We start from the raw sequence: 25,090 nt of genomic DNA, 5'->3' as shown, positions 1-25,090 counted from the left end.
TAATGAGATTTGAGATGCCAAACTGAAATATTGCTTGAGTATCTGGAAACTTTATGAACCTCAGAGGCTTCTGGATGATACATGCATCAAATAGGAAAATATCCTGTCCTCATGGCAAAAAATTCTGGATTTTGGTTTTTAAAAGCTGACCAACAGAGTTTTTCTCCCAGGTAAAAGGAGAAAAAGAATAGAAGAATAAAAATTAAGACTTAATGATATAAGTTCTTTTGGAAATTCTGAGAACCCCAAATAGAAAGGAAAGGGAAAAAGAAGTTCAGACCCCTTTTTTCAGAGGGATTTGAGGTAGCAGATAGCATCAATGCTTAAAAGGTGACCACAGTCCCATTCAGATCCACTTCTACATAAAGCAGAGATTGGATGGATGGTAGGGAGAGGATGGAGGAAAGAGGAAAGCAGGGGGTTCTCTCAATTAAAGGACTAGAAAGATTTGAGCAGTACAAGATGGAAACTAAAGAAGATCCCTTACCTATTTACAGTATTAACCACAATAAGTGAGGACACGAACCCCTTCCTAATTGACTGACAATGGATATGCAAGAAGGCATCAAGGCATAGTGGATAGAGAGCCAGCCTAGAAAACCTGTGCTCATATCCTCTCTATGAAATACATTAGCGGTATGACTCTGGTCATGTCTCTTCTGTGCCTCAGACAATTGAGCAAATGATGATCTGCATGATAGACAGCTTCTTCAGGGAGTCCCCTAAATCAATTAAATCACAGGCTTAGTTCCAAAATTGATACTCACAGGGTCATAATGTCTAAGACAGTGGTGGGAAGCCTGTGGCCTCGAGGGCACAAGTTCCTGACTCCTGGATTAAGAATTCAGATATTATGAGAGTGACAGGGATAATTTTTTAATCTACTGAAAAAAATTATATGTAACAAAGAAGGCAGTGAAAAAATATTTGCATTAAAATGTGTATTAAAAATGGGGCAGCTAGTTGGCACAGTGGATAGAGTTCCAGCGTTGGAGTCAGGAGGACCTGCGTTCAAATCCAGCCTCAGACACATAACACTTACTAGCTGTGTGACCCTAAGCAAGTCACTTAACCCTGACTGCCCATCAAAAAAAAAAATCCTCTAAAGTGTTAAGAGTAAAATGTTACTTGCCTTTATTTTGTTATCTTCTACTGAAATTATCTGTGCCCGCAGCCAAGCATCTTCCTCTGCATTTACAGAAACCAGCTGTCCAACATATACAGATTGTACTGACTTCACTTTAGGATTCTTACTATAATACTCTTTCATTTCATCCTCCATTAATTCTTGAGCAGCAGAATAGTCTTTGCCTACGTACCTGCATTAGTCACAGGGAAAAAGAGAAAACGAAATAATCCAAAGGGGAATACATACAAACTGCTAATTTTACTGTACTTTCTGCAAGGCCTTTGTTGGTCCTCACTTTATTCCTTCCAGCAGCAGCAACTAAAAACCTGAGAAGACGGCACTGTCTCAATAAGGATTTATCTCATGCAATAAAATGCAAACAAACTACCACACAGAACAAAAAGAAATCTTAAGAGTTGGAACTTCAGAGGACATTTGCTTCTTAGCCTACATGCAAATTATGAAACTTGTCTACAATATCCCTATCTCTAATGGTCATTCAGTTTCTTCCTTGGAGACTTCCCCAGTGATGAAGTCACTCTCCTCCTGAAGCAGCCCTGAAATGTGATTCCAATGCATCAGGCTATTAATTGGTTTAGAATTCATAACATACAAAGAACGACAGAGACAGAAAATGTCTTTTGGCTAAACATTACTACTAGATTTGAATTAAGGCTAATGGATGTGATTTTTCATGTATGCATGAAGGAGCCCAGTGAAAATCTGGGGAATCCAGTATCACATGCAAGCAAAGTCATAAGAAAGTTCATTTTGAAAAGTAATTCAATTTTTACCAAGTGAAAATAGTCTGAAACACACAGAATTTAGCATTTAAAGCCCCTACTTAGTGATCCAGTATGAAAAATTACAACAAACTCTTGATTCAGAGATGATTAATATTCTGATCAATCTCTATAAAATGAAATTCCTGACATCAAGATCTGTTTTTTCATTGCCTAATTTAGACTGGTTCCTCTCAAATCTCACTATTTTCCCAGTTATGGTGGGAGGGTTACAGTTACCCTGCTGCATATATTTGTGTCATTAATACCTCTCATATTTTTCTGCCAGGCATCATCTTTCTTGCAGCCACTACCAATGTCCTACACTTAAGGAAGGAATAGTGATTTCTCTAGCTCAAGTATACTTCGTAGAATTAACTGTCACTTCCTTCGTAGAATTTCCTTCTTTGCTTGTAGAATTTATTGTCACCACCTTTTCCAGAACAAAAAAGCAGTAAGAATTAATTTAAATTCTATACCATGTGCCTTTCTCAGCCTATTATGTGCTATCTTATGAGGTAAGTAGATTGAGCATATGAGCTCGAAGATGCAGATGAGAGGGAAAGAGGTAGCAGGGTCTAATAGAAAGGGCACTGGACTTGCACTTTAGTCCTGGTTCTGTCACTTACTAGTGACGTGGGTTAAGTCACTAAGGTATGTTTACAGAGCAAGGCAAGCATTAATGCTTTAAGAGATTAGCTCAAAGACCACTTGGAGTCATCATTTTCAGAAACTCTGCTTAAATTCTAACCCTCTTTCCAGCACTAAAGGGAAGGCTCCTATAGACAACTACTTGAATCTGTACAGCAAAAACTAAGGTATTGTTGGATTCACTGGAGTTGAAGATTTCATGGAACCTGGCATACCACCGCGGTCAAGTACTGCTGCCACGGCCAAAAAGCTTTAGGCACAAATTATAACATTTACACAAGAGAGAATTACAAAGCAATACTTGCCTGATGACAACTTCATTTGTGTTGTTCAGTTCAACTACCAAAACTGAAGGTGATGGCTCAGTTGGGATGATTAAAGGCGGAACGATTACTTCTTCTGTGGAAAAGTCAGGGTTTTCTTCTTCTTCTATCTGCAAATATTCTTGTTCAACCATGGATGTGATATCATCATCTTTTATTTTTTGCTTTGCGTTATTCAGATTCCCACCAGTGCATTTTGGTAGTTTTGCATAAAGAATGGCCTTTTGAGGATTGTCAGAAATGTGGTCTACAGTGCATACATCTGACAGCAAGTCAAGATTTTTCAATGCATCCTCAGGAAACTTTAATTTGTACATATCCTCAAATGCTTTGGGGAGTGCATTTGCCCAAAGACCACTTGAATATTTCACTAAGAGCTCTGCAACCTTCTGCTTAAAGTCATCATTAATGGAAGCTGACCTAACTTCTGAGAATTCTTTTGAAAGAGATACTTGTTTTGGAGGTGATGTCTGGGACTGAAGTGTTTTTTCATTGTCTGCTTCACTTTTTAAAAGCTGTCTTCTCTTAGCTGGATAAATAAGCACATCCTGTTGACCACCACTGTAAGGTTTTTCTACCTTTAAAAAATTAAAATAAAGCAAAGAAAATTTTCAATTATTATTAATAATGTGAATTTCATTTTGTTTACATTTTTCAACTTACGCAAGAAAATGTAAAAGTTTTTTGCATAATTATCCTTTGTTGCTACATGCCTCAATTTCAGTGTCTTGTATAAGCCCTTTAGTCACTTGACTAGGCTATGAATCAATTATTTATTTTAAAGACCTAGACAATTTCTAAATCTGAAAGGCCAAGATACCATTTGACATAAGACAAATATGATGCATTTGGTACCATAACTTACCACCTTCCCAGCGTCATTTTACACACACTAATCCTCTTCACACCAGCCAGATTTACCTTTAGAGGGAGCTAGGGTGCACAGTGTATAGAGTGTTGGGCCTGGAGTCAGGAAAACCTGATTTCAAATCTGGTCTCAGCCACTTAATAACTGTGTGACCCTGGGCAAGTCACTTAACCTCTGTCTGCCTTAGTTTCCTCAACAGTAAAATAAGTAATAGCACCTATTATTGTTGTGAGGATCAAATGAAATAATATTTGTAAAGTGCTTAGCACAGAGCCTGGCACATAATAAGTGCTTAATAAATGCTTGTTTCCTTCTTTCACAGTAGGTGTTTAATAAATGCTCATTTCCTTCCATCTCTGTGCCTCTGCACTGGTTGTCTGTCACCCATACCTTGAATGCATGCTTTCCTTACCTCTGCCTCTTAAAATCCTGAGCTTTTTTAAAAACTCAGCTCAAAAGCTACCTTCTTCATGAAGCCTTTCCTGGTTCCCCTGGCTACCAGTGTCTTTCCCCCAAAAACTGCCTTACATGTATTTTGCATATGTTAAAAATATACCTATGAGGAATGCTCTATCCACTGTACTACCTACCTGTCACTAACAGGCATATACTCCAAAGAAGTCAAAGATAGAAGTTCCATATTCATCAACATATTTGTAGCAGTACTTTCAGTAAAAGCAAAGAACTGGGGGTGGGGGGGTGGGAGTAGATTCCCAATCAACTGGGCAAGAGCTGTACAATTTTTGGTACATAGATGCAATGGAATTGTTACTCTAGCATAAGAAACTAAAAAATACATAGGAGTATGTATAAGACACGTAAATTGATACAGAGTGAAAGAAGCAGAACTAAGAAAATATACCCAATGTAAATGCAAAGACAAAAACCTAACAGAATGCTTTGTAATGATGATGACCAAGTTTAGCCTCAAAGAAGAGAGCTGAGATGTGCCATCCTCCCTTCCTTTTACAAATGGGGGCACTGTGGGGGTGGAACACCACAAAACTGTCCAGCTCAGGTGATGTTGGTTAGTTTTGCTGACCTGTCTTTTTCCTCCCTCTTTATGGTTCTTTGTTTACAGAGACTAGTTTTTTGGGTAGGGAAAAGGGGGAAGAAGTTGAAAATGAAGGTGATATAAGAAACAAAAGATAGCAATAAATTAAAAAAAAACCTCTTACCTTAAATTATATCATGAATTTTTTTAACTTGGGATTTAAAATTCTCTATTTCTTTTAAAGTTCACCAGAACTCAATCTAAATCTTTGAAACACAGTATAGTAGAATCTGTTATTCAAAGATTAGCTTCCTAGCACCCTCAAGCACCCAGAACAATTCTGAGTGAGGAAGTATGAGAAAATTGCCTTTGATGGTGAAATATACAGCCCCTATGCAACTGTGGACATGAGCTCTGTAATGATTATAATAACTTGTTAAATATGTTAGCACTTCCCTTCTTTACAACGGAATATACAACAACCAGCCAATCAGGATTTCTGAAGCCCAGAGTGGCTGCTTGACATACTGGTAATCCTTTGCAAGTGAACTTTAGATGAACTTGGAGATGCCTGCTGAGGTCAGACTAGCTTTGAACCACTCCAGGGCAGCCTAGAGCAGCAGCTGCAGACTCGGGACTTTCCAAATACCTTACTCCCTGGCTTATTGTACCTACAGATGTCTTCTCCTTTAACCCTCTGCTCCCCACCCAAAAGCCTCTAGAAACTATTCTCTCTCCCTTTTCCCATTCCCCTCTGAACAGCTGAGAACTCTCTCTTTCTCTGTCTCTCTCTCTGTTCCCTTGTGAGTTTTCTTTTGCAAGCTCTTCTCGGACAATAAATGCTTTTGTAATCTGGAATCAGACTATTTCATTTAGAGTTTCTCTTTTTGGGCCTAGGGTATTCCTTTAACACAATTAACAACAGAACACTACAAGACAACCTCCAAATCTCAAAGATTACGCTGGCAATGATTGGTTTTTCAAGTGAAAGGGCTATTCTAATTGGCTGGTGATGACTCTTAAAAAATATGCCAGCCTTTCTGTACTAAAACCGAGAAACAGAGAAGTAATAGGTGACCAAAGAGACAAGTAAACAAAATGGCAGCCAAAAGTAGAAAGAAAACAAACATAAAAAATAGTGGCAGTGATTAGAAAGGGTTGATGGGAGATCAGAAATGGCAAGAGGAACAGTGAAACTTAATTGTACTGGGCTGTTCAGATTCTTTCTTCTTTGATTACTAATGATAAGATGCATTGCCTGAGTTTGTCTAGACCTCAAATAACATTCTTTCTGAACAGAAAATATATGTGTATGTGTGTATGTTATGTGTGTGTGTCTACATACACACACATATTTAATTTTCTAGGAAATGTGTATTACTCTATTTATGGGTTCATAATTTTTTGCTATTTTATGGCTAAAACATTCGAGGTTTTGCAGTCATTTGATATGGCTGTTATTAGGCAATGTCCAGGATCAGGCTTACATCTCCGGCAGCCACAAGATGGCACTCTTTTTCAGTCTGGTGACACTGAGTCGAGAGCCCACTCCATTGGAGACTCAGTCTGTGATGTAGTAGAAAAATGCTGGAGATGGAGTCAGAGGACCTTGATTCCCATCCCAGCTCTACTACTTGTGACTTTAACTCTCTTGGTCTCAGAGCTAGACTTTATTAGAGATAAGCTTTCAGCTGTAAATCTATGATCTCAGATCTCTCAGATGTTCCTGAAACCTGGAAAAAAAGACAATCTTTACCATTCTTAGGTGAATGTAGTCAATTATCAAGATGGGAGTGGAGTCCTGACCAATTAGACATCTCCAGAAGACTTATATAGTTTGGTTATAGTAATCACTGACACAGATTATTTTCTTAAGATATTAAATCTAAATACTCCTGGCACACATTTGATCCTGTTGAATTGAAATGATTCTACTCTGTTGTGCTGGGATCTTTAAGAAGTCAGAAACACCCACTTCTATTAAAATGACTAAATATTAACAGGTGACTTTTAAAAACACTTGTATTCTAGTTATTTTGGTATATTTTTCTCCTCTACTATAAGCTTTGAAGGTAAGGACCATGTCCTGGTCATCTTTGTGTCTTTTGTATTACCATATACATTCGTGAGTAGACACACAATTAAAATATGTTGAACTATGAAAGTAAGCTTTTACGATTGAAGTAATTCAGGATACAATGAAGAGTCAAACACTGGAACACTGTGCTAGGTGCTAAGTGAGATAGAAAGTTCAGCAAAAACAGTCCTTGTCTTTATGCTTGTGAAGAGATAAGGGACACATAAATAGATGCAATATACACTAAGTGCATTACAAGTTAAAAAAATGAGTGTTATATTGAGCTTATGGGTAAAGGTCATGGTGAAGGGATGTGAAATCAACTAAGGTTTCAGGAAGACATAGCATTTAAATTTTCTTTAAAGTAGGATAAGAATTCAAAAGCCAAAGAGAGGACATTGCAGGGATAAAGGATAAGGAAAAGTATAAGCAAAGGAATGGAGAAAACAAAGTGTAGTACACATCAGGTGAGGGACAAAAGTCCAATGTAAGTACTACAGAATATAAGGAAAGAATTAATATGAGATGAAGTTAGAATGGTATGGTAATGGCAGATTGCAGAGTGCTTCAAATGTCCACCACATGTATGAACATTAACTCAGTAGGAAGACCCTTATGGGTGCATCCACACTAAAAAGCTGGGAAGAGGACGAAGAACAAGTGGAAAAAAAGAATAGTTTGAGAAGGTGGAAGAAAACCAAGACCATATGGTAAATATCTGAAATGAAACAAACAAACAAAAAAAAAGAGTAGCCAATAGGAAGGACCAACTATGATTAAAAAAAAAAAGCCACAGCATTTAGGAATTAGGAGGGCACTTTGAAAAGACAGCATCAAAAGAGTGACAGAAACCAAACTACAAGGGATTGAATGATTATTGTTCACATTTATATGGTTTTGCAAAGTATTTCATATATACATTATCATATTTGATCTTTGAGGCTCAAAGGAATTAAGTGACTTGCTCAAAATCACACTGCTGGTGTCAAACACAGAATTCAAATCTAGGACTCCTCAGATCCCAAGTCTAGCACTCTATCCACTAGGAGGGCATAGACAACTGTTTTTTTTTTCTTCCAATAAGTTTATCAGTGAAGGAAAAGGGAGTGGTGGGAAGCCAGTTATTTGGCAAAGAAGGTTCAACAGAAGGAATTTTCTTTAAGTACTGGGATGACTAAGACTCTTTTATAGGTAGATGAGAAGCCTGACTGAAAATGCTTCCAAAAGAGCCAAGAGGCGATAGGGCTCAAGAAATAGACTTGGGAGATGGGATGTAGCTTGTCTAGGGCACAAGCAAAGGAAAATATGTAATTGTGTTGAGAAGTTATGAGAAATGGAAGCAAGCACCTGAGGAAGTTTATATTAGATACCCTTCATTTTAATCAAAGAGGTGGGAAGCTAGATCATTTGCTGCAGATGTCGGAACAGCTGATTTGGTGTGCCAAGAATTTGCAACAGGTGAAAATCAGCTGAATTTTGGTATTTTTTTCCCACTGCAATTGGAAAGCTTTTAATAGGACTTTCTCCAGTGACATTTAAAAGCTCTAGAACAGGATTGAAGCAGAAATAGTTAACATTTATATAACAATTAAAGGTCTGTAAAGTGCTTCACAAATATTATATCTTTTGATCTGCAAAAATTCCTGTGAGGCAAGGCTATTATTCCCATTTTACAGATGAGGAAACTAAAGTTAAAAAAAAAAAGCTATTTGTTTATGGAGCAGAGGGGAATTTGGGTTTGGGAATGAATGGCAGGAGGCTGAGCGAACAAGGGATCTTAGATACTACTTATAGAAGTATTAAATTGACAGACTATTAGGTAAATACTGGGTTTAGATAGAGCCAAGAGAAGCATGATCAAGGTGAGAGGGGAATAAGGGAGAGGAAGTCAGACTTGGACCAAAGGACTGGAGTTCAGAATGAGGCAGAAAAATTATTCATTGACTGTGAATGGGAGGTTCAAATATGGGAGGCTGTGATTAGGAGGTAGAATATCAAAGCTATATACTTTGAAGGTAGTATAATTGCATGAGACAAATGAATAAGAAAATACATTTATTAAATGTGTAGTGTGTTTAAAGCACTATTATGCTAAGCAGTGAAGATACAAATAGAAAAAAGATAATCCAAGCTTCTCAAGGAGTTCACAATTCTAATAAGGAGATAACATAGACAGAAAGTCCCATGATCTTTAGGGCACAGCAGATAATGCTAAGTCATTTCCAAAGATAAAACCATAGGCACTTCTGATGCTGACCCATTTCCCAGGGCCAAGGCCTTTGGTGGTGAGACTTTTTTTGTGTGTTCTTCAGGAGCTGCAGGGGCTGCTGACAACTTCCTTCCTGCCAGGGGTTGTTTCCCTTGACACTGGCTCCATGGTCAGCAGCCTAGAAGGGCACTTTTATGTCTAGTGCTCTAGGGCTTGGCACTGTCTCCATCGATGTCTGTTGAGGTGGTGGTAGTTCAGCTAGTGTGGCCCACGCTGCCTGTCTCCTTCTGTTTGGGGGCCTTTCCTGCTTAGTCTAGCTTAGCTTGTCTATGCCCCTCTCTCAAGGTGGATGCTGGTAAAGAAAAATGGTTGAAGTGGGGTAGAAAAAAAAGTTATTGGCCTTGAGGAGACAATGAATCATATTGTCAAATTCCTACAGGGTAATAAACAACAGAAGTTTCTAAGAACCAGAGTGGGTGATAGGGATGGAAGAATATGAAAGCCAGGCACTGAAGCTAAGAAAGTTAAAAGTGACCTGAAAACTGGAGGATTCCAGAGACAGAAAGGGGTAGTATAAACAGTGTATGCTCCTCAGAGAGGAAAATGCATTGAGGAACAGCAGTGGAGAAATGGTTTAGAAGTGACACTGGGTGAAAATGGAACTGAGGGTTCAAGGTAGGCAGCATCAAGTGCTTCTTGCACTGGAGAGCCATGGCTGAGAGAACAGTGCAGTAGGAACAAAACAGAGGAGTGTGCTCTGTTACTGAAGAATTAACCCACTCCAAAGTTCCAAATATGATTGGGAACACGTGTTTTGCTCTGTATTCCCATGAAGTTTCTTCTCCATGAGTTCTTTGTGTCTTGATTGAGGGAGCTGGGTTTTCAGAGCAAGGGAAGATGAAAAGGCTGCCAATCCAGTGGTGGGTGACATCCCCAGACAGCCTTTGCTCCTTGACATGAAGTGGGCATGAAAAGTAACATTCCTATCAGTCAAACCTGTGAAGCCCCACAGTGATGCTATTGAGAGTATATTATTGCTCTCTCCCTTAACAATTATTTGATGTTTCAAGAAGTATGGATTAAAATTAAAACATCTATTTTGTATGTTAAATTTGTTAACTGTCCCTCTCTGGATCTTTCTTCCCAGTAGTCATCCCTGGTGAATTCACACTGGTAGCTTATTCCTTCAACAGTGACATTTGTTTTTGTCATCAAGTTAACATCACTTCATCTGGGATAAGGCTCAGCCTTCTTCTCAGCGGCTTCCGGGGCCCATCCAAATAAAATTAAAGCTGCTTTATTTTTAGGGTTAACTTCACCCTTTCTGAGAAATAGGGTACTCTAGCACCTCTCAGCTACCACTAAATGGAATACTTTCTCCAGATACTTCTCCTCAATTCAGAAAGGTAGCTAAAACAAGTATTTTTACAACTCAGAGACCATTTTAAAACAACTCTAAAATGAAAATGAAGTACAAACATAATGGATTTCCCATGCTCCATCTTAAGGACCCGATCAGAAAAACCTCTGTCAGGATCTGGGGTTGTTTAAATATTAAGAGCTGGTAGTATTTATATAGCACTTTAAAGTTTGCAAAGAATGCTACAAATATTATCTCATGTGAACCTCACAACAACACTGTGAGGTAAATGTTATCATCCCCATTTTACTGATGAAGAAACAAAGGCACAAAGAGGTCAAATGACTTGCCCAGGGTCAAATGCTACTAAGTGTCTAAAGCGGGATCTGAACTTGGAATCTGACCATAAGCACATTCCTCTCTGGTTTCAGAATGCATTTTACAGAAAGCACTTCCATCAGCTAATTTTCTAAACCATTTCCTGGCTACTGTAATCTAGTTTTCTACTTTTGAATCCATCAGCACAGTGTTTTACAAAGGACTTAACAGAGCAGCAGAATTTGCTGATGGTTTTCTCTGCTCTGAATGACCCAGTCCTTTCTCTTTTCTATACCAGTGTATACACAGGCTAGTTTTTCTTTTTTCTTTTTCTTTTTTTAACTATCAGTGTGCTTTTATCCACAGAATGCCCATCTTCTCTCCAGAGTTCCAGAATGATGGTTTCAGGCTAACACAGCCTGTTGGTAAGGTTTGGACTTGGAAGAATACTCTAAATGCTAACTACTATCAAACCACTGGGGTTCCTCAAGCAGGATGGTATAAAATTTTAAATAAAACTGACCTCCTTCATTCTGTTACATGTTGGGATGAAAGTGGTTGTGGCAGAAGCTGTAATCATAGAATCATGGGACACAGGCTGGGGCTACTGGATTACTTTTTTTTTTTAATATGTGCCATTAGAAGTGGGGTCCAACATAATGAGGAGGTTGGAAGAGCGTTCATGATACTATTTCTTCCTCCTCAACTCCCAGTATTTTGTACTTCTATTATTACTTAGCTCATACTCTATTGTATTGTATAGATCTTTTATCTTCTTTATTAGACTGTATGAACCTTGAGGTAAACTTTACTTATTCATCTTTGCCACCTCTACAACACCTACCATGGTGCCTTACACACAGCAGGTGCTCAATAAACACTTTCATAAACAATGGGAAGTATATAGTGTGATGCAGTGGAAAGGACATTTAGGAGGAAAATACTGTGGAATTCTGGGAAAATTATAACTTTTCTGGGCCTCATTTTCCTCATCTGTAAAATGAGGGGGAATGGACTAGAATTTAGTCAGTAGATGATCTCTAAGGTACCTTAACAGCTGTTATTCTAGGAATGAACTAATCCTTCATTTTTTCTTCTTCTTGCTGCCGTCATCTCTCTCAATTGAGATAAGAAAGACAATAAGGTCATGAGTCCTCCATTATCTGATCTTATGTTGATCCTTTTAATTCAAGCAACAAGCAATTAATAGGGCCACCTTCTCCAGGAAGTGAGGCCCTACTCTTAGGGCTCTTACATAGAATTTTATGTTCTGGTCTATCAATATGTTTGCTTCCAGCATTCCTTTTCAGGTGCACATTAGAGTTTTGATCTTCTATGTATGCCAGCATGAGAGTTCCTGGACTTAACTTTCCTGCCTCATACTCTGGCCAAACCATGTACATACTTCAATGGATCCATGATATTATCAAAATGGGATTTTTACTGATGAGTGGAACCTTTACTGATGCACGTTGCAAAAAAAAATTGCTTTTTTTCATCCTGCACAATTCTTGACCAAGTCTTTCATAAAGGATCTATATAACTTACTGGAGGGACTTTCTCTGGCTCTTTTAATTTTTTGGTGGATAACAAACTATCCAATTATCATCTCTTGCCACTCCTTTTCTAGGCATAATGTCTTCTGATAACATCTTTCATGCTACTTCAAGTGTTAAAGTAATCACTGTCCTACTTATAGCCTTGTATCTCTTTGCTCTCTTTTGGGACACTGGCAATTTCTATTTTTCCAAGACTGTGGTATTCCATGATCTACAGGAATAGCAAAGCACTGTACAATTTCTTAAATATGATCCAGCCCAATCACTAAATCTGACCAAGTTAATTTTCCATTTGCAAAACTTGTCAAAGATATATACTAATAAATTAATCCAGTGATCCCAGTGCAGGCTGTAATTGGGATATGGATATGTTCTTCATCTACCTTGGTTTTCCAGTATGGATGACCAAGCCAAACCACATAACCATGGATCTTGGAGTATAGCAGCATTTGATGTAACCAGCACCATGTTATCTGTAAAACAGGAGCAACTGGAGAACCTTATTGTCTATATCAAACCCTACTTCTACTTGCACTTAATAGAAGACATTTTTCAAGACACTGATTTTATATAGTGAGTATGTGACTCTCACCATTTCATGCTATGTAGGATATTGCTACTCAGGAAACTGCTGAAAAAAATTATCATTGTGAGAATAATTATTCGTTAAGAGTCTTATATCGATCATTTATTAAACACTTACTTGCTTTCAGGCGCTGTGCTAGGTGCTGGGGATACAAAGACATAAAAACCTAGACTTGAACCCAGGTCTTCCTAATTATGTGCCTGGCTCTCTACTGATGCATGACACCCAGAACACTTTAGATTTTGTGACTGCCTTGTAAATACTGTTGATTCATATTAAGTCACTATTCACCAAGACATCTTGTTCTTTTCCACTAGCACTGCTGCCTAGACATGTCACTCAAATCCTGTACTAGTGAAATAAATTTTTTGAACTTATGGTTTAGTATTTTACATTTATTCCTATGAAATTTCATCTTATTAGACCTGATCCATTTTTCTGGCCTATCAATATCTTTCTCGAAACTCTCATCTGATACATAAATTATTCCTACCAAATTTGCATTACCCACAAATTTTGACAATTCCAACTCCATCTTTTTCCAAGGCAGTGGAATAAAACATAAAAAAGTTAAGAGCAAAAGATCAACGAAATGCTCTCTTCCTGGCTTCATTTCAGTTGTCAGTGTTGTCACTCCTTTATAAATGACATTGGGTACTGAGGGTAGTGGTTACAAGTAGTCGTTCCACTATTATTACTTATGAAAATAAATTGCTATATGTCAACATCTGCAGATCTGCTCCATTTCAAGTCTATTTGTCGTTCGCCCTCCAATTTCATCTATAAATGTTCTCAGGATGATCCATATAACCTACAAATGTCTCCCCATGGAGGCACTGAACCACGAGTTTTGAAAGCACCACCCAAAAAGGGATGAGCAACCAAGGCTTCACTGTTTCTCACAGGTCTCTGTGTTCCCACCAGTTCAGAAAACATAATACAATCCTCAGAGGTCAAAAAGGTTAGGAAATACTCATTTTAAAAGTCATCTAAATCTCAAGAGGACTAGAATTTCCATAGAAAAAATTAAAAAAAGAAGTAGGAATATGAAGGGGCACTAGCATTTCCAGACTTCCATATAAAGGAGAACACAAAAAATAAAACAGATAATTTCAGTTACATGAAATTTAAAAAGTTTTGGCTGAACAAAATTAATGCAGTTGCTTAAATAAGGGAAACTATTGCTATGGGGAAAAAAATTCATCAAACGTCTCAGATACAGGTCTGAATGCCTCTGTCTGTGTATGTGCGCACATATGTGTGTGACAAATTGTTTAGTTGTTTTTCAATCATGTCTGACTCTTCATGATCCCATTTGGGGTTTTCGTGGCAGAGATACTAGAGTGATTTGCCATTTCCTTCTCCAGCTCATTTTATAGATGAAGAAACTGAGGCAAACAGGGTTAAGTGACTTACCCAGGGTCACACAGCTAATGTCTGAAGCCAGATTCAAACTCAGGGAGTTGAGTCTTCCTGATTCTAGGCCCTGTGCTGTAATGCACCACCAAGGTACCCCCATGAAACAAAATATATGATACCATATATAATACCATAATGCTTATCTATTGAGGCTCATGGTATTATGGAACAAATACTATAAGCCTCAGTAGATACGTGGTCAAACAAATGAACAAACATTTTCAAAAGAAGAGTTACAAACTATTAACAACCATATGAATGACTTTTCTAGTCACTAAGAGAAATGCAAATTGAAATAAATTGACAAAAATGACCCATTTGGAAATAGTCACATGTTGAGGGTCTATGGGAAGACAGGAACACTAATATGCTACTGGCGGAACTGTAAATTGATCCAACCATTCTGGAAAGCAATTTAGAATTATGTTTAAAAAATGAAAGAAACTAAAATGTCTATACTCCTTGTTCCTGAGTTTTCACTGCTAGGAATATATACCAAGAAGGTAAGCACAGAAAAAAAGGATCATGTATACCAAAATATTTACTGCAGCTCTTCATATGATGTCAATGAACTAGAAAAACATAGGGTGTCCTATCAACTGGGAAGTGGCTAAACTGTGGTACATGAATACAATGGAATATTACTGCACTATAAACAATGAATATAAAGAATTCAGAGAAGCATGGCAAAATTTATACGAAATGCTGAAAACAGAAGTAAGCAGAACCAGGAAAACAATATATAAGCAAACAAATGAAGTTAAATGCCACATAATTTTAATGATCAAGCTAAACAGGACAGGAAAGAGAAAAAGGAAAGAATGGGGAAGGGGGAAAAAAAGGAAGGGGGAAAAAAAGGGAAAAGGGAAAGGAAATGGAAAGGGAAAGGAAAGAATGGAAGAAAAGGGAAAGGAAAGGAAAGGAAAAGGAAAGAAACAAGCATTTATTAAGCACCTACTTTGTTGCCAGGCACTGTTGTCCTATACGTTCTTTACAAGCATTACCTCATTTTATCCTCACAAAAGTTCTGGGAAGTAGGTGCTATTATTACCCCCATTTTACAGATGAAAAAGCTGAGGCAAACAGAGGTTAAGTTATTGTCTAGGTCATACAGCTAGTAAGTGCCTGAGGCCAGATTTGAATTCAGGTCTAGCCACTGCACTATCTAGCTACCTGGAGAGCTAAGAAAATTAGTTTTCCTCCTTTCATCAGAGAAGTGAGCAACTACAGGGGCGAAATGTTATGTATGTTGTCAGACGTGGGTGATGTGTGAGCTGGTTTTCATGAACTGTTTTTCCTTTTTTAAACCTTTGTTACAAGGGAAGAATATATTTGGAAATGAATATGATGTTAAAAACCATCAATAAAACAAACAAAAAAAATCACCACATATGATTTTGATAGGATATCACCATCAAACATCCAGGTAGCAGTAGCTACCAAGAACCAAATGGAAGGGGGTCTCGGTTACCTAACTCACTTTCCATACTTGTGTGGGGGAGGGGAGGGAAGGGTTATCCTCAGAGGGTTCTTGTAATGTAGCTGGAAATCTTTAGGGGTATTTTTGTCCCCAAAGAATTTCTGGACAAAAAAGTTTTGTGTGGGGGGGCGGATTTTTATTTTCAGATTTTCAAATTAGGACTAAAATTTTTGAAGAAAAAAAATTACAACATATGCTAAGATAACACCAATATTTAATTATCTGGTATAAATTAGGGGATTATGGGGATTATGCAGGGATTACGAAGTTCCTGCCACACACTTTCTTTTGTACACTTTTGTAAGACTACTACAAAAGGCAATCTTAAACAAATATTATTAGTAATAGTTAGAATTTGAGAGTATGTATATTTTCATTTAAAAACAAGTTTATACAAATTCATTAAAGATATACTGTAATTCATTTCTCTGGATTTCAAACCTCACACCAAAAGAAATAGACAGCTAGGCTAAAGATATGAAATGAGTTCATCCATTCAAAGCCCATTCCCAGCAGACATGTTGTCCCTGGGGCCTGGCAAAGTCTGAGGGGATGGGCAATGTTGTTAAATGCTATACCAAAGTGACTCTCAACAACAGCCTCTGGCTTTAGGCAACTCAAATCAATTCACATCTAAGTAACAGTGAGAAAAAAAAGTTATCATCCAACTCAACTTGATTCAATTGGCATATTTGTAGTAGACTAATAATTGATTTACATCTTTCTAGTTATTCTTTTATCTCTGATCTAAGAGCCAAACTAAGTTATTAGTGAGACTAGCACACAGATCAAGTATGAAGGGAAAGCAGTTGTTTAACAGCATAAGGGAAAACTAGATACTTTTTAAAAAATCAATCTAAAATACTGTTTTTAAATGAGGACAATTCATTCCCAAAAGATTTGTTTCATCACCACAGAAAAACACAGGTTGGTTCAATAAGAAATTCCTGGAAGACATAAAGTCAGTTTTTTTTTTAAGTTTTTAAATGTTCTTGTAAATGAAATGAGAGAGCTAGAGGAAGAAAACTGGAAAAGAAATGAGAGCTATGGAAGCAAAAATTGGAAAGGGAATGAACAGGTTAGCAGAAAAGGTACAAAACCATGGCCAAGTAACAAATACCCTGAAAATTAGAACAGACCAAACAGAAGCTAATGGCTCCATAACAAAAAAATTTTTTTTTACAAGTCAAAAGGCTGGAAAAAATTAGAGGAAAATGTAAGGTATTATCACATGGCAAAAAAACAAAACAAAACAAAACAAAACAAAAACAAAACCTGACCTGGAAAAGAAACTGAGAGATAACTGGAGAATCATTAGATTACCTGAGAGCCATGACCAAAAAAAGAACCTAGTCATCATATTAAAAAAAAGCATAAAAGAAAACTGTGCAGATCTTTTAGAACCTGAAGGAAAAATAAAAAATAGAAAAAACCTCACAACCTACCCCCTGAAAGAAATCCCCCAATGAAAACTGCTAGGAACGTTACAGCTAAAATCTAGAGCTTTCAGGTAAGGGAGAAAAAATACTGCAAGCAGCCAGAAAAAAAAGAATTCAAGCACTGAGGAGATACAGTCAGAATCACACACAATTTAGCAGCTATCATCATAAAGGAACAAAGACCTTGGAATACAATATTCCAGAAGACAAAGGACATAGGCCTACTGCTAAGAATAACTTACTAAGCAAAACAGTATAATCCTACATGGGAGAAAACCAGATCTTTAATGAAAGAGAGGACTTGTAAGCATCCTTGATGAAAATACCAGAGCTGTGTAGAAACTGTGAAATAAAAACACAGTAGTTTTTTTTTTAAGGTAAACATGAGTAAATAATCATAAAGAATTAAACAAGGATATGCTATTTACATTCTAATATGGGGAGAGGATACAAGTGTCCTCTATGACCCTGTCATCAACAGGAGTCATATAGGGAGTCTATTCAGACAAAGGACCTAGGAGTGATGTTGGAGAAAAAGAAGAAACCAGAAAAGGGAGAGGAAAGTTAGGGAATCATCTCACACAATGGGTACAGAAGTAGAAGTAAATCTATACAAACAAAAAGGAAGGAGTGGGTGGAGCAGCTGACAATTAGAGGAGGGGGAAATGGGAGGGATTTCATATTGAGGGATTAGTCTTAAACAAAACAAACTCTCACTGAGGATGTACAAAACTAGATACAGTTCCTCTTCTTATAGTGGCAAAGAAACAACTCTGAAAGAATTAGGTATTCTTATCAATGTAACCACCAGCCATGATTCTAGAGGGCTAATGATGAAACGTTACTTATATTCAGATAGATAGGTAAAGGTCTCAGAGTGTGGAATGAGACAGAACCAAAAGAACAAATTATATAATGACAACAATGTGCTGAAGACAAATAAGAGAAACCTGGGAAGATCTGTATGAACTAATACAAATCAGGAGAAACAATTATATAATGACAATAATATTGTAAAGACAAACAGTCATGACTTAGGAACTGTAATCAACATAATGATTCCAGAGAATTCATGACAAAACATGCTACTCACCCACCCTCCTGAGAGGTTTGAGAAATATTTTTTGGGGGCAGACACTGCCAATGCAGAAATTTGTTTTTCTTGACTATACATGTTTGTAAGAAAGGCTTTGTTTTTCTTTCTTTCTCAATTGGGTGGGTAAGGGGTGATATGAAAGAAAGGAGGAGAATTTTTGCTGATTAAAAAAATACAATTTAATTTTTAAAAAGTTGACAGAGATTTTCCAAAATGGATACTGTTATTAGCTTCCGTACATTTATGTTCCTCTATCTACCATACTGTGATAACATTTGCTATTTATCAACTTCAAATATGCCAACATCGAGACAATGTCTATAAAATACTTTGCACTCCTTGGGTAAAAGCTGATATGGCTGACAAAGTATCATTGCTATAACACTTTATTTGGGGAGGTGGGGTAAAAAAGAAGAAAACCTACCGTGCAAATATGAGGCCAGTGTTCAAACTGCTGAAAAACTCCTTGGTGAAGTTCTTCTTTATACAGGTCTTTGTAAAACTGTGGGAGCTTTGACACCCAAATGCCATTGTTATGCTTGTTTAGTATCTCCTTAATTCGCATCTGAACCTCATCCATTTTATAAGTGTTAGACACAGGAGGCATGATGTTTGTTTTTTGAATAGTCTCATTTAAATTATCTTCAAAGCAAAAGATTGAAAGAATTAACCAAAACACTCAGTATTTTGTGTAAAGATGAAGGAAAAAAAAACACTTTGTTACCCAGTACCTTACCTAGAACCATAGGATCATAGACTTAGAACTGGTAGGGAACTCAAAGGTCATCTGGTCTAACACCCTCATTTTACAGATGAGGAAACTGAGGCCCAGAGAGGTTCAGTGACTTTCCCAAAGTCATACAGGCAGTGTTAAGTTGCAGACTCAGGATCTGAACACAGCTCTTCTGGCGCTAAACCCAGTCTTTCCATTCTAACACTCATCTGTCTACTGCTTTTTCTGCTCATTAGTCTACTACACAACAAGGGCTTCAAGGTCTGATAAGGCGGAATATGGCAGGCACAAAGATTAAGTTGCAAAGGAGAAGAGCAAACTCATTTCACCTCCATGCCAGTCAAACAGGTTGGACGGTATCTAGTAGCCACACAAAGAGGTGTTATACATATAACAGTTAGCATTCTGTAAGTCTGCTTCAGTTTATTCAGAAACAACAGGCAAATAGCATTGCTATGGAAGAATTAATAAAATATGCATTTCAAAAATAAGCTTTCTACCTCTAGTCCAAAATGAGTTTTACACAATATTGGTAGAGAGGCAATGACACATGTTCTAACTCATAAATTTTATGGATGCTAGAACTTTTAAATGCTTTAGTTTGTAAAAATTACTTGCCCAGTCTGCAAATTTTCCCCTTTAAGAAGGAGAATGAGTAAATCTTTTTTGAAAACAAGTCCAAGGAAGTGATCAGTCTATGACAAACAACAGTAACAAAAGTTTACATTTACATAGTAATTTGTGAGTGTACTTTCATACCCATTACCTTACATTATCCTCACAACAATTTTGTGAGAGGTAGTTAGCAAAGGTAGCAAAGTGTTATTATGTCCATTTTACAGGTAAGGAAATTGAGCCATTAAGTGACTGGCCAAACCTAGGAAGTGGCAGAGACAGGCCAAAGACCTCAAGGCTTTTAATTCTAAAACTAGGATTCTCTCCACTATAGCATGCTAATATCATTACACAAAAAAGATCCCTTTTCTTCAGTACTCTAGATCAAGGCTTCTTAAACTTTTTTCCACTGGAGACCCCTTTTCAGTTTCAGTTTTGGCAGTGGTCCTTGGTGTTGTGTGCCCTGAGGGCACGTGCAGTGCAAGGTATGCAAGGGTGCAGTGAAGCTGCCTGATACAACATGAGCAAGCGCTGCCAAAAACACCTGGTATTCATTACACATTTGATTTTTAATTAATTTTTGGTCATTGCGTGTTCAGAAACCTTTTACTATTGCCAAATTTTTTGGAACCCCCTGGAGTCGCAACCCACAGTTTACAAAGTGCTGCTCCAGACAGTAGTCCAGGCATAGGATTATTTGAAGGGATCCTGTACAAGGTTGGGAAGAATCTAGGGAGGTGCAGCAATCTGAGGCTCACAACTCAAGGCTTTCCTCCCAAGAGTTCACAGACCACCATCGTAGGTGATTAGTTTAGTGGTAAAACTGACAGGACTCTCTCAGAGTCTTTGGACTAAAGATCTGGCTCAGTATCCTCTGGTCACTTCTGCACTGAATTAGATCTTTTCAGACCTGCTGGTATCCGGCTCTACAACCCTATACTGACCTTTAAATACATTAATTCTATGAATAAGAGTCACTTCCTCCTCTTGGTTTTAGCCACCTATCATTCCATAATACTTTTCTATTTACTAAATGCATATTGTTCACTCATTTTACATAAGTGAAAATCTGCAAGACATTAAATATATGACATATATATGATTTTTTTAAGCAAATCTGCATAGTTTTCTTTTTCACTAAAAGTTATTTAACTTGCCTAAGTTAATTTGCCTACCCAAAAGGAGATGGATTGAGTTAAACTGGAGCAACTTGTTTTAATATTTTAAGAGTTGTGTAATACTTTCCAAATTTCTTTTGACTTTGCAATTGTAAACTAAACACAAGCTAACAAAAGCCAATTTTCAAATAAAAAACATCCATGTTAATGATGGGTTCCTATGTAAGAAGTGAGTTTCTTTAAAAATATCTTCCCATCCCTGCCTGAAATTGAATGGCTTATAGAAGTAAAATCTGCCACTATGAATTTTTTTCCCCACAGAGTCCCTAGAACTTCAATTGACAAAACAGTCTAAAAACTACTGGACTAATACATTATTCTAATAAGACTCTATTGACAAAATGTATTTCTGGAATATTAGAATGCAAAACAAACACATGTAAATCAAATCATATTTCTGATGGACCAACTGAAAAAACTAGATGTGCTCTCATGAAAAATTATTATGATATATAATATTACCTCTATTTGTTTGGTATATGTCATATCTAAAGCAGCAATTTAAAAAAAAATCTTAGATTTAAAGTAGAAGGCAGAACCAAAAATATATTTTCAAGCTATCAATGTGGTCATACAAAGTTAAAATACTACTTACTACTACCCTCATGGGGTTGTCATATTCTGATTTCTTCTCTATTCCTTCTTAACCAATTACAACACCTAAGCAGCTACATGGGTACTCTGCAATTGCAGAGAGGGAAGAGATGCATCTACAGAGTGTCAAAACAAGGTTAAAAGGAGAAAAGTGCTCCCTCCCAGAGGTACGGCTAGATAACTTTGGCCTACTTGGTGGAACACAGTTAAGGTGTATCAGGAGGGGATACATACCATTTATATCTTTAGGAGAACTTCTTGACAGATGCACCTGAAATACTGGTGGAAGGGATGCTTTTGGGTTAGACCTAAAAAGTAAAAGAAATCGTACAGTTAAAATTATAGCTATATGTAATTAGAACTTCAAATTGTATTTTTCATTTAAAGTCTTCTTAAAGTTTCATCATTCATTAAAATTTTTTAAAAAAAAGCACTGATGCCAAGAAATAAAGCACAGAAGCAACTGACTACCAATTCACCAAATTTGCCGATTTAGAAAGATCAATCTCTATATGGTGTATCTAGAAATAAGTAAATAGCTTTTCCTGATCTTGGAAATTTGAGAGTTCCCCATCTTTCTTATGGGACTTGGAAAACAATAAAAAAGAAAAATACTTTCAGACGAATGGAGGTCTATAGAGAAATTCTCAATTAAGAACACTTGTGATTAAAAAGCATTCAGAAATTAGTATTGGGATTTCACTCACCACATAAATAAATTTAGGGCTTAATGAATCTCCCAAACGGGAGTTGATGAAAGAGGCAGCATAGGGTAGCAGAAAGAACACTAGACTAAGAATCAAAAGACCTCGTTTCTGGTCTAACTTTGTCACTTATAAGCAAGTCAGAAATTCTGGAGTCTCACTTTTATTAGTAGGAAAATGAGAGATTTAGAATCAGAGCTGCAGAATAAGAAAGGACTTTTAGACATCAAATTGGCCAAGAAGTCCCCTTTAGTTCTCAAATGGGTCACTAGGTGGCGCTGTCGATAGAATCCCAAGCCAGGAGTCAGAAAGATTCATCTTCCTGCCTTCAAATCTGCTTCAGACACTTCCTACTGTGTGACCCTGGGCAAGTCACTTAATCCTGTTTACCTCAGTTTCCTTATCTGTAAAATGAGCTGGAGAAGGAAATGACAAACCACTCCAGTATCTTTGCCAAGAAAAACCCAATGGGGTCACGAAGAGTCAGACATGACTAAAACTACTGATTAAGTTCTAAAATTGTAGGATTCTATAAAGTCTCTAATTCCATAGAATAATAAACTAAATCTCTCCAACCAAGTTTTTGTCCATTAAGCAGCAGCTAACAGGTAAAGTGTGAATGCAGACCAAAGCATACTATTCTTCACTTTCCTCCTTTTTTTTTTTTGGTTCAAGTTTTCTTCCACAAAATGACTAATAGGAACTATGTTTTACATGATTGCACATGCAAAACCTATATCAGATTGCTTACCATCTCAGGGAAAGAGAAGAGGAGGGGAGGGAGGGAGAGAATCTGGAACTCAAAATAAAAAAAAAGAATGTTAAAAATTGCTTTTTACATGTAATTGGGGAAAAATATTTTTTAAAAGTACCCTCAAAGTCTTTTGGAGAGTGTGCTTAGCATTTCAGAAAGTTCAACTGGTCACATTCACTCTTTATCTTTCATAGACAGTCATAAAAATTAATTTTGATGAAAAAAATAAGTTGCATGAATAGCCAGCAAAAGCATTTATCTCATTAAAGCATGAATCTCATTAAAGTAAAAGTTTGAAAGTAAAATCTCTCATTATTCTATTACATAAGAACAGTCACATTGCCCTGTATTTGTGAAAGCCTCACAGAGCAAAGCCACTTTTGACTCTTTAATAGTTTTATAATCATTCATAGTTAAAATTTTAAAAACCTAGAGAAAAATATTACCTTAAAAATAATTAGGCACAAGAAAGGTTTAGATCAGGGTGAGGAAATTTGAGCTATGAATTGAATCCAATTTTTGTCACTTGATTCTTAAGACATTTTTTTTAAATGAAGTGTCTGCTAGTTGCTCACAAATCATACTATTAATATTATTTATACTATTATATTAATTAAAAAAACCAACTATCTGTATAGCTGAAAGTTCTGGAAGTAAGATATTCTTCATTGAGGATGCTGGAATATTCTCAATTTAACACTTGACTGTGATATTGAAAGACTGAGATGTTAAAGCATCCAGTTACTGATAAATTTTTGACAGATTACTTTGATGAGGAAGCATACTATAATGGAAAGAGAACTGGATTTGGTATCAGAAGACCTGGGTTCAAATTCTACCTCTATCACTCATTACCTGTATGACCTTGGCTTAATTTTTTAAAACCTCAGTTTTTTCATCTACAAAAATGAGAAGGTTGGACTAAATAGCCTCTAAAGTCTCTTTCAGCTTTAGTTCTATGGTACCATGAGGAAAAATGGGATGGAGGAGATAGAGGATGAATTGACAACAAAAGCAATGAACCTAAACTAGGTAGGGTTGAATGTGAGGCTAGGGGCAGTTGGGAGGTCTGCCAAGTCTGACACATGCTTAGGAAAATCCGAATAAATGAAATGAGAGGTCTTGGCCAATTAGGAGAATGGAACAAAGACTGCAAGCATTGGGCAAGCAAGGAGATGTTTGCTGGTAGCTGAGGGGATCAGAGCTTCTGATGTTGAGTGAAGGGGTCAATTTCAGGCAGCCATTGGGGTAAATGGGGGTAGGAGGCAATACATACGCGTAATAGTCAGAATGGCACACAAGAATTAACGGAAAGACGGTAGAGATCATCACCTTCCCCACTTTCTGTTTGTTTCTCTCCATCTCCCTTGCAAGTCTCTTCCCTTACCTATTTTCAAGTATCCCTCTCCCCTAACATCTTTTCTCTTCTCATTCCTGGTCTTTCCTCTTTTTCCTTATTACTCATGCATGTCAAACATATGCCCAACTCTTTTTTCCTCTATTTGTCAAAATGATTTTTCTACTAAATTTCCCAGAGCTCTTAATCATCTTTATACAGTACATTATAAAATTTTATAATGCTAATAATGCCTCAGAACCGTGGTTTATATATAGTATGTGCTAATTAAATTTTCACTGATTAACTCAAAGAGGTTAATGTCAAAATAGATTGAGGTTCAGAGGACAGTAACACCTTAATTATTCGGACTGTTAAAATTGGAAAGCTAAAGCCAAGACCATGCAATCCTGAAGGTTGTAAGTAGAGTTGAAGAAAGCCAACACTAAAGAATCTTCATCAGTTACTGTCAGAGTCCAGTGCCAAGTCTTCCCCGAAACCCAAAGATGTGTAAAAGAAAGGTTGAGACTATAAACAGGGAATCAAAGACAACTCCCCAACCCATTCAGTCATGCAGCCTGGCCATTTCACTATCTGCCCCACTCTCAATGCTAGCTGAGAACTCTCTTTCTTGGTTACCTCTCTCCTATATGCATTGTTTTCTCCTATTAGAATGTAAACTCCTTGAGGCCAGGGATTGTCTCTTTTTTAATCTTTGAATCCCCAGAACTTGGTACAAAGTAGCCACTTAATAAATGCTTTTGTTTGTTCATTAATATAAGAAAAAAAGTGGTTTCATTTTATAGACCAAGAAAGAAAAGAAACAGAACACATATGCCAGAGGTGGCCAAAAAAGCTGAACCCTGCAGGTATAAAGATGCAGATG

At 37.0% G+C, this 25,090-nt stretch overlaps 1 protein-coding gene across 4 annotated transcripts in view; it reads right to left on the bottom strand.

Annotated features, from left to right (window-relative positions):
- TDRD7 (tudor domain containing 7) overlaps positions 1-25,090 on the bottom strand; it is a 116,262-nt gene that overhangs the window by 49,377 nt on the left and 41,795 nt on the right. For all 4 annotated transcript variants that reach the window (XM_027859037.1, XM_027859036.1, XM_027859038.1 and 1 more), the window contains 4 exons: positions 21,645-21,718; positions 18,715-18,932; positions 2,868-3,463; positions 1,133-1,319 (listed from right to left, as the gene is read on the bottom strand). In XM_027859037.1, the coding sequence (XP_027714838.1) occupies positions 1,133-1,319; positions 2,868-3,463; positions 18,715-18,932; positions 21,645-21,718 (1,075 nt within the window). The remainder of the gene's footprint in view (positions 1-1,132; positions 1,320-2,867; positions 3,464-18,714; positions 18,933-21,644; positions 21,719-25,090) is intronic.

This window comes from Vombatus ursinus, unplaced genomic scaffold (genome assembly GCF_900497805.2).
Source record: "Vombatus ursinus unplaced genomic scaffold, bare-nosed wombat genome assembly UNPS02014158.1, whole genome shotgun sequence".
Classification (NCBI taxonomy): domain Eukaryota; kingdom Metazoa; phylum Chordata; class Mammalia; order Diprotodontia; family Vombatidae; genus Vombatus; species Vombatus ursinus.
Note: the sequence above shows the minus strand (reverse complement) of the source record. Positions and strands in the feature narration are given on the sequence as shown.